The sequence below is a fragment of the Ascaphus truei genome, chromosome 3 (genome assembly GCF_040206685.1).
Source record: "Ascaphus truei isolate aAscTru1 chromosome 3, aAscTru1.hap1, whole genome shotgun sequence".
NCBI classification, from domain to species: Eukaryota; Metazoa; Chordata; class Amphibia; order Anura; family Ascaphidae; genus Ascaphus; species Ascaphus truei.
In genome coordinates this window covers 259007635-259022861 of record NC_134485.1, presented here as the reverse complement: position 1 = coordinate 259022861, position 15227 = coordinate 259007635, and the positions used below count along the sequence as shown (strand labels likewise).

General features: G+C 38.9%; 2 protein-coding genes across 4 annotated transcripts; one reads left to right on the top strand and one right to left on the bottom strand.

Annotated features, from left to right (window-relative positions):
* Window positions 1-5228: 5228 nt before the first annotated feature.
* LIG4 (DNA ligase 4) lies at window positions 5229-10231 on the bottom strand. Its single transcript, XM_075590722.1, has 2 exons — window positions 9890-10231; window positions 5229-8131 (listed from the first exon to the last, which is right to left on the bottom strand). Exon 2 carries the CDS (start codon window positions 8113-8115, stop codon window positions 5380-5382), a length of 2736 nt encoding a protein of 911 aa, XP_075446837.1. The 5' UTR covers window positions 8116-8131; window positions 9890-10231; the 3' UTR covers window positions 5229-5379.
* Window positions 10232-10248: 17 nt separating this feature from the next.
* ABHD13 (abhydrolase domain containing 13) lies at window positions 10249-15022 on the top strand. 3 transcript variants are annotated; one of them, XM_075590723.1, is made up of 2 exons: window positions 10249-10397; window positions 12494-15022. In XM_075590723.1, exon 2 carries the CDS (start codon window positions 12531-12533, stop codon window positions 13539-13541), a length of 1011 nt encoding a protein of 336 aa, XP_075446838.1. In that variant the 5' UTR covers window positions 10249-10397; window positions 12494-12530; the 3' UTR covers window positions 13542-15022. The 3 variants fall into 3 exon arrangements, with proteins under 3 accessions (XP_075446838.1, XP_075446839.1, XP_075446840.1); XM_075590724.1 differs by having other exon boundaries at window positions 10392-10508; XM_075590725.1 differs by lacking the exon at window positions 10249-10397 and adding an exon at window positions 10404-10519.
* Window positions 15023-15227: the final 205 nt, after the last annotated feature.

The window sequence follows — 15227 nt, the reverse complement described above, 5'->3', positions numbered from 1 at the left end:
TTCCAGTATCTACAATTTTGTATTGATTTCTTGATACAGTGAGACTCTATAGCTGAGATTAGAGCTCTCCCTGTCCCCAACAAATACACGAGAATACAGAACATGAAGAGAAGTCCACCTTTTCAAAATTGGAAATCTGAAGTTTACATGTCAATTGCTATTAGATTTGGTGCTTAATTTTGAAATATGGCACTGTATCTGTCAAATTGTGAAACGTCTTTCTTTTTTTTTTTACTAGTTCATGCAGTACTCATGAAAGGTTTCAGATTGACAGTGTTGGAAATTGAACTTGAATTCTTAGCAGAGCTGAGAACATTATAAAGAGTAGCCACAGCAGGAGAATCCTTTTCCTCCCAGTGTGAAGCAATTAGCTGTGTGGAAAGTAAAGGAGATGTTATGTATTGCCCGTAGTGATGGAATTCCGTGTGTGAAGATGTAAATGAAAATTGCAGAAAACAGCAAGATCGACATATCAATATGAACAGGTAGTTTCTTTGGATTACTTTAAACCATCCAATCAAAAAAAAGAAAATGGTTTAAAAGAATTCATTGTTGTTGTCAATCATAGGTTGTTGTCAACAACTGAAATAGGTACACTATTTTCATGTGGAAAAATAATGTCGTGAGTTTGGTGGATATTATCAAATGTTAGTTTAAAGCAGCAGTTCAAGCAATATCCTAAATGTATGCTTTTTTTTTTTTTTTTTTAAATAAATCAGTTCTGTACGATGAGAAAATACTTGTAGCATTTAAAGAAAAAAGAAATTTGTAATGTTTCTAATGTGGAAGCATTTCAAAAGTGACAGCCCCTTCCCCTTCTGATTGGCTCTGGCTCTTAAGCTCCGCCCTCTCTCTAGCAGTGCACCAATTGTATCTAGTAACTGCCCAGTCAATCATATTCCAGGACTACATTGACCACAATGCTGTTGAAGAACTGAATTAAATAACCGGGAGCAAGCGATCGATTACAGGAGAACTGATCGATCTGCAGCTTAGCTAATCACTTGAGTGTGCAGATTATATTGATGCACATATTGAATGGGGAAAAATATATATATTTTTAAAAACGGCAGCTTGAACAGCAGCTTTGATGTGAAAAGTTTTTGCAAAGTAGATGTTTTTTGTGGAGATATTTGTGCATAGCTAGGTCTTAATGAAAATGGCAAAATCTCCTGATTTTTATTCAAAATCGCACTTTTTTTGGTAATGGTGCATGGCAAAACTTTGGGTTTATTAAAGAGGCCCTAATGTATTATTATGTATGTACTGTACTACAACTTAACCGTCTGCAAGTCGGTGTCTCTTCTCAATTAACCCAGTTTTCATTAGGTATGTTAAATTATGTCTGGTGTAATTAGATTCCTGTGGGTGGGTTCAAGCTAGAACTAGGTGTATACAGATGCAGCCAATCTTATTGCAACAAGTGGTGCGCTGCAGCGGGACATGCCCAATGTACCCGCGGGAGAAGCAGCCATTGTTTTAAATCCCCAGCATGTGAGGGCTCATGGGTTTAAGGAGGATGGAACCACAGGCAGGAGTAGGTAGTAGCAGGTAGTCCTTGAAGGAGTCAAGAGGCTGCAATGGCTGTAAGCCTGTCTGGTCCAGGGAATGCCGAGTTGAATTTGGAAAAGCTGAGGTTGACATTGGTGGTGGTGGCTCTTCTGATGAGCTTATGGAGAAGCATCTTGGAAAGGGTGAGGCAGAGGCTTGCCCTCCTTGCATTCCAGATTCCTCCCCTAGTTTACAGGCATCACAGTGGTGCAGTGTTCTACCGAGAGGGCATACTTCCAGTTGCCCAGCCATGGCTCATTGACCTTCTCAGAGGTGGTCCAGTGCATGCTATGTCATGCAGCAGTGCATAGGGGCAAGTGTGCAGAACGCCTGGGGGTGAGTGATCTGCCATTGCATTTGCATGTGATATGAGTAAGGAGGGAGAAGGGGAGAGAGAAAGCTCTTGCATCAATCTTGGTCACTGATAAAGTACGTTGCAAAGAGGGATAAATGTATATAGAATTTCAAACAATGACTGAATCCCTATAGATATGCAGTCTGTACTAGCATAAGTAAAAGTAATGTATATTTGAGTTAGTATAAAATAAAATAATTTTATTAAGTTAAATATCAAATTAAAAATAGATGATGATTGGTGGGGATGAAATGTGACCAATCATACGGATATGGACAATGACAAATACACACAAAAAAATGAAATAACTTAGAGAGGTACTACACTCACTTTAGGGCTAAGTGGGTGTGTATACAGGTAAATTACCCAATTACAGTATACTTAGATCAGGATACTGCAAGGACAAGAGTCTGTATGACTGAATGCTACCAAATGTGTAGGTGACCCCTAAGAACTGCCCAAGAGTGGTATAACTGGCAGACACGGGGTGTATCCCCAAAGCAATGATTACCAAACAACATGATTACCAAAAAACAGATCCTCAAAGCAATGTTACCAAACAACCTGGAGAGGCAGTTGTAAGGATACCCGATACACAGCTTCTCTAGAGTTGATTTTATCTATCATTTAGTGTGGTGTCACAAGGATACATATAGTTGTGGCAAAATGGGTGTGATAGAGTGAAGTCATCTGAGTCCTTCATCCAGCACTCAGAAGGTTAACTCAGTAAGAATAACTGGAGTCATGTGGGAGGGTCCACTGCAGGAAAGACTGCATGGCTAGTACCACATTAGAGGCAGAGTTGTCAGTCACCATTGTACTCTCCAAAGTCGTGCTCCACAATGCGTTGAAAAGTACTAAGCAAGGCATTGTGGGGCGTGACTTCGGAGAGAAGAGTGGTGTAGGGTTGGGCGATATCAATGTCTATCGTGATAAATTTGTTAAAATGTCTGAAAATGGTCTTGTACATCTAAATAAAATGTGTATCAAAATAAATACATTTTACTAGAACAAAGGGTCCTTCATTCCCAAACAATTTTCATGTCTGCACTTCACCTTTCCTCACCTACACTGCTCCCAACACCCTAAAATACCAGTCATACCCTACCCCATCACTCTCACCTTGGGATACTCCCTCCACATACAAATTTCATTTATAATAAATATGTAAAAAAATAGATTACAGATTTTTTTAACATAAGAATTGTCGAAAATTTTGATTTTATTTTTTCCGTTTTCATAAAGGGTTAGAGTGATGGGAAGAGGGGGATGGAAGCAGTGTATGTGAGCTATGGTGCAGTGCAGGCATAGTAGGGGGGGGTGGGGGTTAAAAGTCCCAAAGGGGGAGGAAGGCATTAAGTGTGTCATGCGGAGGGTAGGGGGATGGAGGGCTTAACAAAAGGAAAGTGAGGAGGGGTTCCTACCTTTCTCTACTGCAAAACCGACAAAAAAGGACAAGTGCTAACCAAGGGATGTCTAGATATCTAAGCTATATAGTGCATGGGTGCTGCAAGATGTAGACAAGCGGTGTGCAACTGTGGGGCACGATTTTCTTGGAGGGTTAGGGTGCACGGCCCTTACAGAGGCCCTGCGCTCTTCCCTAAAGTATTTACATTAAATGCCGGGGGACCGCGCGAGGCCTTTAAGTTCTCTTACCTCGTCTCCGACGGCGCGTCAGCATGCCGTCAAATGACGGCACGGGGTCACGTGATGGGGCGTGCAGGCAGGGGAGCACAGAGGAAAAGGTTTGCACACCCCTGATGTGGACAATTCCCAGTCCAGATGAAAATAGTTGGAGATATATCAGCGCAACCTCAAAATAAATAACAATTGATATGATTAAGTAAGTCCAAATTTGGAAAGCTTTCAGTATTAATGGTGTAAGTGTATATCTCACCATTAATACTGAAAGCTTTCAAAATTTGAACATACCTTACTATATAAAATGTTCTTTTATTTTGAGGTTGCGCTGATCTCTCTCTTGAATAAGGGTAATTTAGTTAAACCCTTTGGCCAAAGTGTTATAAGCCTGCAGCCACTTCACATTACATTGGATATCTTTGTCTTTTGTTGTTTGACATTTGGCCATGCTCAGCACTCCTTATGGACACACACACACACACATGGTGGGTTCTGGTGTTAGAGCTTGTTGGGATTGTGTGTTTATTAATCTCCCATATCAGCACTCCAGGAAGAGGTTATTGCGATGTTAATTATAGGCTAATGCTGTTAAAGTCCGGGCATTATTGAAATATCTGCTCTCTGATTGGAATTTTACCCAGTCATTAATTTAGTAATGGCCCGGAATTTTTGGTACCCTGCCAAACCTGTAGAGGGTGGAGGAGGGCTGTAGAGTTTTTTGTTGGTGTGTGTCTATCTTTTTTTATGAAAATTTAAAAAGCCAACATGTAACCCTATAATAGTAATAATACCCTCAGAACAGGGTATTATGCCACTAATGCCCTGTTCAGGGATTATTAAATTAAATAATTGATATATATCGCTCAACACCAGAGCAGTGACCAACAGCCTTGCACATGGGTACAAGTGCACAATCTCTCCTGTGATGAAAGCCACATGTACAATTCTGTATGAGGCCAATTTAGATGAGTCCCAGCAATTTTATAGACATTTAAGACACCTATATAAGTGTAAACTTGAGCTTTGAACACATCTCACTTCAAAATTAATTACCTCTTCAACTTTAGAATAAACTAAATACTGTATAATACCTTATGTTGTTTTCCTGTCATGTTGTTTTGAAAATCGGTTCAAGTTTGATCACCAGCAAGGACACATACATTCCCGGTCACCAGACGATAAAATGATTTAGCTGAAGAGCAGCCATATAATTCTCTACAATAGATTACATTGTTGACTTATTTTTTTGTTTTTAAAGAATTCTAAGAGCAGATACATATGTAAAATCGATCACTTTATTTTAATTGATCACATGATTTAATAATACAAGTCAAATTTTTTAAAAATTGCTTACAAAAATCAAGGACGAGTTAACAGGTACTTTTAGAAGAACAATATACTTGGAGATAGTTATGATTTATGTCATAATTGTTTAAAAACAAATATAAAACTTAAATTTTACTTAAACATTTAAAAGTGCACTTAGAATGGACGGTATTTAAACTTAAATATATCTTTCAAGCACGGCCTGCAAGAATATTTAGTTCCCCGAAATATGTATATGCAGGATGGTGAGGAATATATATATATATATATATATATATATATATATATATATATATATATATATATATATATATATATATATATATATATATATATATATATATATATATATATATATATATATATATATACATACACCACTATAATTATAGAATTAAAAGCATCTTTTTTGCGCATTGTTACTAATAAGTTGAAGTGTAAGCAAATCCAAGAGCAAGGCATTGCTTTCATTTAAAAAACACCAAGATAAAACAAAATGGTGCAAGTTACATCAAATATTGATTTTCATTCTGGAGTCTTCCCTTTTTCACTGAATCAATCACCCATGACTCAGACACAATTTTAAATTTTTTTTCAAAAGTCCTTCTCACTGTTTTAATTTCTCCCACTCGCGATAAGTCTTCACCAACAACTACATGCGACAGCCCTTCTTCTAGGTGGGTTACTACTTTTGCTCCATGAAAACGCAGCTCCAATACTCTTATGTCTATAGAGGAAGTATTGATTTTTGTGCTGGGATCATTAATAATTGCAAAATTGTCTACATATATCATACTCTGGCGGAAAATACTGTGAGAAGTGTTGTCCCATGAGTAACGCTGTTCTAAGTCAGCAATCATTTCCAGGGGTATTTTCTCCTTGATGTTAGACATTCTGTTAAACACATCTTTTAACTGATGTTCACTGGTATCTGTGGCATAACTGTCACCATAGCAGTCATATTCACAAGCAAAGATTTCTTTGGTGGATGGACTCATGTGAATCATATGGTGAGGCTGCCATGGTACACATGATTTATTTTCAAAGCACTGCAAGAGCCATGCTGCATCAACAACATCATGATTATCTGAGGAGATAATGTTTTTCACTCTCACGTTCTCATATCCTGCAATAACACAGTATGTGTCTTGCCCAGGATTTTGTACCACTATACCTCCACATGTAGCTATTTTGTTCTCTAGATCAGATTTTGAATGGTCATCTGTTCCACTCATTATGCAGAACTCTACATCTTCAAACATTGTGCTCTCTTTGTGTATGTTACTAAGGTCAGGCCCTTTCAAATGTGAAACAATTCCAACAACTTTCTTGACCTTTGGTGCAGTTTTTCTTTTCTTATCGTGTGGCTCATCATCAATATTTAAGTGTTTGGAAGCCAATTTCCCAGACGCTCTCTCTCTAAATTGTTCCAAGTCATTCAGAGACATGCATTCATACCATTCCTTGTCTGCTCTTATCTTTTCAATGCGAGGAAAACGTAGTGTGCAACCAGTTTTGTACATATCGCTGGCAATAATCTCTGCTGCTTTAATTTGTACAATGACAGAGTTACATGGCTGAATGCATACTTCAGGCTTCTCTGTTCCACAAAGAACATTAACAGGTGGATTTCGCTTCCGGTATGGCTTCCAGTGGGGTGCCAACTTTAAGCCAAGATCATACAACTCCTTCATCGTATAACCAGAGCCAACACGACAGACTGAATGAAAGACTGATGGTTTCTCACCAGGAGGTGGAGTCTCAGCAACTGCGCACAAGAAATGAGACATCATTCCGCCACGTAAGCCCTTTCCCCAGTAGCCTCCAATAATTAGAAGGTCTAGCTCATCCATTAAACCATTCACATACTCCGGTTTGATTTTTAACCATCCTTCCCCACGTTTATCTGGTTTATAGATAGACATGGGGTCTTTAACCATTATTCCTTCTTCCCTATTGTCAATTGCTTCATTTAATGCATCCACAACATTTTTTTTCGAACTGGCTTCTGTTTTTTCAACAACATGAATTCTGCCTGGAATTGGGGTAAATACATCACCAAGATTCTCATATCTTTTCCGAAGTGTTTCACGAGCCAATTTTTGATCATTAAACATTAATACATCAAAAACACAGTAGCATGTTTGCAGTTCTGAATCCTCTACCATTCTCTTTATGTCAAATTTGCTTCCTTTTTGCATAAATGTTTGAGTGTTTGGATTGTAAGCCATCATTTCACCATCGAGAATGCATTTTTGCACATTCGTTGTAAACGCATTATGAATAAATGGAGTCAAAGATCCTTCATGTTGAGATGCACCGAACTGCTGAGTATAATCAAATCCATTGCGAGAAAAATACTTATACACATCTCCATTTTTGTGCATTTGCATACGCTCACCATCAAGTTTTGTTTCAATGTAAAAACTTTGGTTGTTCATTTGCTTTTCTATATGTTGGATATTAGCGATAGCAGCAAGCATTGGTTTGAAAGCCGAAAACATTGAAATAGAAACATCGCTGAGACACACAGAAGGATCATGCAGCTGTAGGCACACTTTCTCTAGATCAGTTGTCACATTGTGCAGCTCAGTAGCATCAGGATGGAAGATGGAAAATATGGTTTGCTGGCTAATACCAAGTTTCATGTCTTTTATAATTATTCTGATAAGCCACTTCTGCTCCAGAGCAGTAGTATGAGTAATTAAATGAAGGAGGCTTTTTTCTATTTGGTCTTTCTTTCTTGCTGCATTGTTGTTAGCAATAGAGTCTAAATGATCATTTACTTCCTGTGTAGACAAGCTTCCGTGTTTTGGGCATCTGGACTTTAATACAAAATAAGCTATTGCAGCAAAATCTCCAGCATCACTATGTGAACCAGTGGGTGTCCTGTAATTTAAAAGCTTTACAGCATCTTTACCGTCTTTTGGCAACCCTAAAACCTTAATATAAAGCTTGGCAAGCGTAGTCTCTTTGATTCCATAAGCCATTCTCTCTCTTTCAAGTTGCGGAACAACAAGACGCATTGCTGCGTAGAAAGAGTCTGTAGTTTTCGATTCGTTTTTATGAAAGGCGTCATGAAATTTCCTCCAAGAATCTACAAACTGTTTAAAAGTCTTAGTTTTGTCAGCCCTGTTCTTGCTGTTTTGAACTTTTTCTAACGTAGAACACAGGTCAGCGAATGGTACTTGTGATGCCACTGTTCCTTTGGCCATAGAAACGGAAGACATTGTTGCAGACATCAAGATCTGTGTACGCCTGAAAATGTTTAAAATGAAAATTGCATTATTTCAAAGAAATTCTTACAATTAGATAACACTTTTAATTATCTTCAAATAATGAAAAACAATAAACAGTAAATGAAACAGCATAAATTAGGCACATTTGAAATTATGTGCATTTTCAGGGAACACTATTCGGCCAAGTCTTAAGCACAGTTTGCAAGCAAGAGACATAATTCATGGCCTGGAAAGTCAAGTGTCACCGCATATAAGAAAATAGTAAATTAAAGATTTAGTTATAAAAAAAATTTCTTCAAAAAAGCGTCTTAACTTTTAACGTTCGATTTCAGGACTGCATAATCATACAAATGTATCCATGGTCAAATCTTAACTGGTTAAGACATTGAGCAATAACTTTTCACAGGTTTTTTTTCCCTATAAATCGATGTGGGGGAAATCGATGAAAGGAGGATGCATAAATCTACAATGTGCTCACATTTACAGGTCTGGTCAATTACAATGATGTAAGCAACATTGAGCAAGTGCAAAGAAAGGCAGCAAGAATGATGCAGGAATATTTACTATATGAACAGGTGACATGATTAGGTCTTATTAGCCTTGGAAAGAACACTTGAGAAAGATAACAGTATAAACAGAGAAATTGTACTGAAACTGTCAACACAGGGATCAGAGGGCAGCTTTTAAATTCAGGCATCAAAAAACAAAAAATATTTTTCACTCTTGTAAGCTCTTCGGAGCAGGGACTCCTTTTCCTAAATGTTACTTTTATGTCTTTAGCACTTCTACCCTTGGTGTTATTTATATAATTTGATTGTCATGTATTACTGCTGTGAAGCGCAATATAAATAGTCATATATAAATACATACTCTGCACAATCAACCTGCAGAAATAATTACTATCCAATGTTGCGACAGAAAACTGCATACAGGCAAGTAGGTTTAAAAGAACACAAGACATTCATTGAGTGCAAAGTGCATAAACACACAACACTTACAATTTTCACACAGAGGTCAAAACACAAGGAATAAGGGAATATGTTACACTGTAGAAAGCAGATCAAGTAAAAAAACAACATAGTGAATAAGAAAACCCAATGAAAAGAGAAGCGCTTCCAACCCACTAGACAACACAAATACACATCAAAACAATATAAATACATCATAATATCGACATGCAGCAATGATGAAGGACATTTGTTCTTATCCCACACATCAGACATATCCCACTCCAAACCCTCAGACCCCTCCCTGCATCACAACACCTTAGGATTCCCTGTTCAAAAGTTATATCAAATAATAATGCAACAGGTTATTACCCTCATTCAATTTTATTTAAAAATTAAATGCAACATTCCTATTTTCTTGTGTATGTGTATTACAGGTGGTGTACTTAATTTTGTGTTGTTTCATAAAGTTGGGACAGGATCACTGCTATAGGAGTGGAAAACTCTTCCCTTACCACCTCATTCCCCCTCCCTTCACCTGCCCTCCTGTTTCCTCAGCCTCCCTTCACCTGCCCTCCTGTTTCCTCCCTTCGCCTGCCTCCTCAGCCTCCATACACCTGCCCTCCTGTTTCCTCCCTTCGCCTGCCTCCTCAGCCTCCATACACCTGTCCCCGATTCCTCCCTTCGCCTGCCCTCCTGTTTCCTCCCTTCGCCTACCCTCCTGTTTCCTCCCTTCGCCTACCCTCCTGTTTCCTCCCTTCGCCTGCCCTCCTGTTTCCTCCCTTCGCCTGCCGTCCTGTTTCCTCCCTACCCCACATATCCTGCGTTACCTTCTTGGCACGGTGCCTTAGCTTTCTTCTTGGGTAACCGGCGGATAAAACGCGTCACTGGGCAGCTTAGTCCCTTACTCGACTGGGGCCCGACGTCACACGACGCTAATCACTCGGGCGCCATGTTTGATTCGGTAAAACGAAGAAAGCAATATCAAATCTAAAGGTGTTTATAATCATTAGCGGAAGCAAAATACAATGTCAGCTTTTCGCAGTGCCCTCTAGTGCCTGTTTATCATTATAACAGCGCTGTACAACCCATAATGGCCTCATCATGTCCGGGCATGATCAGCGCGGTCTGTGATACGTTCGCGGGTGAGGGAGCGCCGTGCGTAAGGCGCGCATGATGCTGACGTAACGCGTTTGTTCCTCGCGCGCCGCGTGATGATGCAAAGCTTGATCCCGGAAGAGGAGCGGGCAGTGTCTGCAGAAGAAGGCATACAGTACAGCGATGGAATGAGAGGGCGCGTGGTGCCGGCCACCTGAGCAGCGCGAGGACACTCGCTGAGTAAGTGCTGAGGGCACGAGCCACTGTGCACGGGGTCCATGTCATTTACCACAGGAGGCGCCATTCTCATCCAGGAAGCGATTACACATCACCTGCCGTCTGGTGTTAGGGGTATAACATATGTTAGTCTATTTTGATGCTAATCTGTCCATGATTGTACTCTGTTTCATACCGATGGGTAACGACTGTCTGAGCAGGTCCATTGTGTATTTCCTTGTTCCAGGTATAGCAGTATAATGATTTATAGCTAATCCTTTTTGTGGTGTTGGCCAAGCTCTATGTATTAGCGTATAGTATTTCTACAGAGCTACTTGTATGCTTCTTTTAGCAAGTGGATCTTAAAGGTGGATAGTCTTGTATTGAGGGGAAGGGCATTCCAGAGGTGTGGGGCAGTCAGTGAGAGAGGTTTAAGGTGGGAGAGGGCTTTAGATACAAAGGGGGTAGAGAGAAGACATCCTTGAGCAGAACGCAAGAGTCTGGATGGTGCATAGCAAGAAATTAGGGCTGAGATGTAAGGAAGAGCAGAAGAGTGTAAAGCTTTAACAGTGAGGAGGAGAATTGAATGTGTGATACAGGCTTTGATAGAAAGCCAGGAGAGCGAATTCAGCAGGGGAGACGCTGAGACAGATTTAGGAAAGAGTAGAGTGATTCTGGCAGCAGCGTTTAGGATAGATTGTAGGGGAGACAGGTGAGAGGCAGGAAGGCCGGACAGCAGGAGGTTACAGTAATCGAGACGGGAAAGAATGAGGGCCTGAGTCAGAGTTTTAGCAGTCAAGTAACAGAGGAAAGGGCGTATCTTTGTTATATTGCAGAGGAAAAAGCGGCAGGTTTTAGTTACGTTTTGAATGTGAGAGAGTCGAGTCTGACCCCTAGGCAGCGTGCTTGGGCTACGGATTGTATTGTATCTTTATTTATATATGGTTGAATGATAGTACTTCCAAACAGTAATATGGAAGGAGGTAGTAAGGCCAGCTTTGGGAGGAAATGAGGAGCTCTGTTTTTGCCATCTTTAAGTTGGATGAGGGCCATCCAGGATTATATAGCAGAGAGACATTCAGAAACTTTGGGATGTTCAGCAGGTGTAAGGTCAGGGGTTGAAAAGTACATTTGTGTGTCATCAGCATAGAGGTGATATTTGAACCCAAGAGATGTGATTAGGTCACCTAGAGAAAGTGTGTACAAAGAAAAGAGAAGAGGTCCCAGAACAGAGCCCAGGGGTACCCCCACAGAGAGATCGATAGAGGAGGAGGTGTTAGCAGAAGAGACATTGAAAGTACGATGGGAGAGTTACGAGGAGATCCAGGTTAGAGCTTTGTTACGAATACCAAGAGTATGGAGAATGTGATGGACAAGAGGGTGGTCCACGGAGTCAAATGCTGCAGAGAGGTGAAGTAGTATGAGCAGAGTGTAATGACCTCTGTCTTTGGCAGCATGGAGGTCATTAGTTATTTTATTCAGGGCTGTTTCAGTCGAATGAGCAGTGCGGAAGCTAGATTTTGTCATACAGTGTTTTAATGGATGATTTGCCACTAAATGTATAAGGAAAAAGAAACTGTGTTTTTATACTTGGATTAAGTTCTTTCAGCACTTTTCAGGTTTAAAGCTGGAGTTAAAGCCACTATCCTATGTAGGGGTGTTTTTTTTAATTTATTTATTTTTAAATCAGTTTTGTACTAAGAGAAATTACTTGTAGCATTAAAAAAAACCTGTTAAAGACATTTTTAATGTATTCTAATGTAACACGCATTTTTGTTCCTATAGCAACCATTTACAAAGTCACATCCCCTTCTGAAACAGCATCACCTTTTTGAGCCCTGCCTGCTTTAGCAGTGAACCAATTTTATCTAGTGCCTGTCTGGTCACATGATCTTCCTCGCAGAACTTTGGCTGTTAGTGCATCAGAACAGGACCCAAGGTGCATTTAGTAAACCCGGATAAATCTTTTGCTAAGTTGCTAATCGATCGCTGATCACTTGTCAGTGTATAGATTTTATTAATGAACAAAAAACTACAGCTTGAACTACAGCTTTAAAGAAAGTGTTTGTTATACTCATTTCTGTATATTTATGTTGTGTTGTTTTCTTCTTGTTTTTCAGAATACCCATTGAAAACAAACTAACATAGGTTGCCACAATGGAAAAGTACTGGGTTTTTTGGGCTTTTGCGGAGAGGTGGTTATTGACCATAGCATCCTGGTCTTGGGGACTGTGCAGAGTCTGTCTCTTGCCCTTAATTTTAACATTTAATATGTACGGAGGTGTGATCTTGCTTCTCCTAATATTTGTTTCTATAGCTGGAATACTATTTAAATTTCAGGATGTGCTGCTCTATTTTCCTGAGCAGCCTTCTTCATCACGACTTTATGTTCCAATGCCGACTGGAATACCACATGAAAATATATTTATTAAAACAAGAGATGGGGTGCATCTTAATCTCATCCTGCTGAGATACACTGGAGACAATTCCACCTTTTCTCCAACCATTATTTATTTTCATGGTAATGCAGGTAATATTGGACACAGGTTACCAAATGCTTTGTTGATGCTGGTCAACCTTAAAGTGAACTTACTATTAGTTGATTACAGAGGGTATGGAAAAAGTGATGGAGAGCCTAGTGAAGAAGGCCTTTACCTGGATTCTGAAGCCATTCTTGATTATGTCATGACTAGACCAGACATCGATAAAACAAAGATTATCCTGTTTGGACGCTCTTTAGGTGGAGCAGTAGCTATCCATTTAGCATCTGAAAATGCTCACAGGATTTCTGCTGTAATGTTAGAAAATACATTTCTTAGCATTCCTCATATGGCCAGCACTTTGTTTTCTTTCCTCCCGATGAGATACCTACCTTTATGGTGCTACAAAAATAAGTTCCTGTCTTACAGGAAAATTTCCCAGTGCCGAATGCCCTCGTTGTTCATCTCTGGGCTGTCGGACCAGTTAATCCCTCCTGTCATGATGAAGCAGCTCTACGAACTGTCGCCATCACGGACTAAAAGATTGGCCATCTTTCCGGAGGGAACGCACAATGATACATGGCAGTGCCAAGGCTATTTTTCTGCACTTGAACAGTTTATTAAAGAACTGACAACAAATCACTGTCCTGAAGAAATGGAAAAGTCGTCAAATGTGACAATAATATAAACGCATATTTCTTCCTCTTTGCACTCTATTGTAGGCTTTGTTTGTGAGATGTGATTTAAAGAATCTAATTTGTACTGTTTGTTACCTGAACTTAAGCAAAGAAAATAACATTTAACTTGGGAGGTGCATCCATAATGTAGCTGACCGTTTCTTTCAGGTGCATCTCTGTCCACATTTCTCTGGATTTGCAATTAAACAAATGTTCAGTGCATGCACTGTTTTATCATATTGTTTACTTTTGATGGGGAGATTCTGAATAAGAGTTGGCTTTAAGCAGCTTTGCCACTTAGTATATGCTGAAATGATAGTAGAACTAAAGCACTCACAAATGAATAGCCTATTTATTCCAAAATGTAACACATGCTCAGTGACTTTTCAAATGTAGAACCGACATCCAAAAAGTCACTGCATCCATCATTAAACCTTCAACTTGTGCAGTATGTGCCACAGGCATCAGCATAACTAAAACAAGTCATAATTATAAAATAGCTCTGATTAAAATCTCTAGCGTGACCATAATGTACAAGCCCTGCAAAAAATATATATATATTTTTTCAAGATAGGTAGAACTAAACTTCAGAATATGGGTACCATGGGCAAAAAACGTAAAATGTTGAAATGTCAAATTGGTACTATCGCTTCAAGTAAGTTTACTGTACATACTTTAAATCTTTTCAGTGTAAAGTGGACCAGCATTGCATTATAGAGCTTCGGTCAAAAAGAATTAACAAGCTCTTTTTTTTTACAGCATCATTTGTTCTCTGCTGTAATGATCAGAGTGGTTTATTATAACATTGTGTGCTACTCATTCAAGACGAATGTTATTGTGCATGGTTGTTTTTTTTTTTTTTTTTGTATTTTACTGTGGAATGCACATTGGAATGCTAAAAGTGTACCTGGGACAGTCTGGGTAGGCGAAGTCTAGCTGTCTTCTGATCAATCCATTTCTCTTCACAATGTGTTTTCAGCCCAATATGTTTTGTCGTAATGACATCTATGTTTCTTTTTCAATGGGTGTTATTCTAACAGATTTTAAGCAATAGTTACTTCTAAACAAAGAGTTCACATTAAGGATTTTTAAGACTTTTGGCAGAATATGATTTTATTAATTTTCAGAATTCTTTGCCAATGGTCTTCAAAACGTTAAATAAGAAGTTGGTAAATTATTCAACTCTGTTGCATTAAAACTCTGCAAGAAACTGGGCCTTTATTAGTTGAAAGTTATGCTCTAATTCTTGTTTATACAATGAAACATTTTAAATCATGTCCTTATTAAACTAAATGTATCAAGATAAAATGCCAGATACAGAAGTATTATGGGTGAAGATGACATCGTACTCTCAACCAATTGTAAGGGCTTATACATAATTGTAAGAATGCTCACTTTGTATAAAAGTTGTTTTGAACACCAGTTTTATCCGTGTGAAGCTGTAAATATTTAGAATAAACTATTCATGGTTTTGAAATTTGATTTAAAAGCAGTTTGTGGTTGGTATGTTTTTTGTTTATCAAATTGTAATTCGCTATTGAAGGTACACAACTAGATGTGTATAAAGAATGGAGTGTACGTAAATACACTTGTAAAATGTTTAACAGTGTATCCTGTTCGGGAATATTGGTGTTTAATTTTTAACCAAGCATTAAATTGAGAATTAGCAGTAATGGTACTTGGCATTTTGTATCTAC

Excerpts from the sequence above, each read along its gene's own strand:
- LIG4 (XM_075590722.1), bottom strand. The coding sequence starts at position 8,115 with ATGTCTGCAACAATGTCTTCCGTTTCTATGGCCAAAGGAACAGTGGCA.
- ABHD13 (XM_075590723.1), top strand. The coding sequence starts at position 12,531 with ATGGAAAAGTACTGGGTTTTTTGGGCTTTTGCGGAGAGGTGGTTATTG.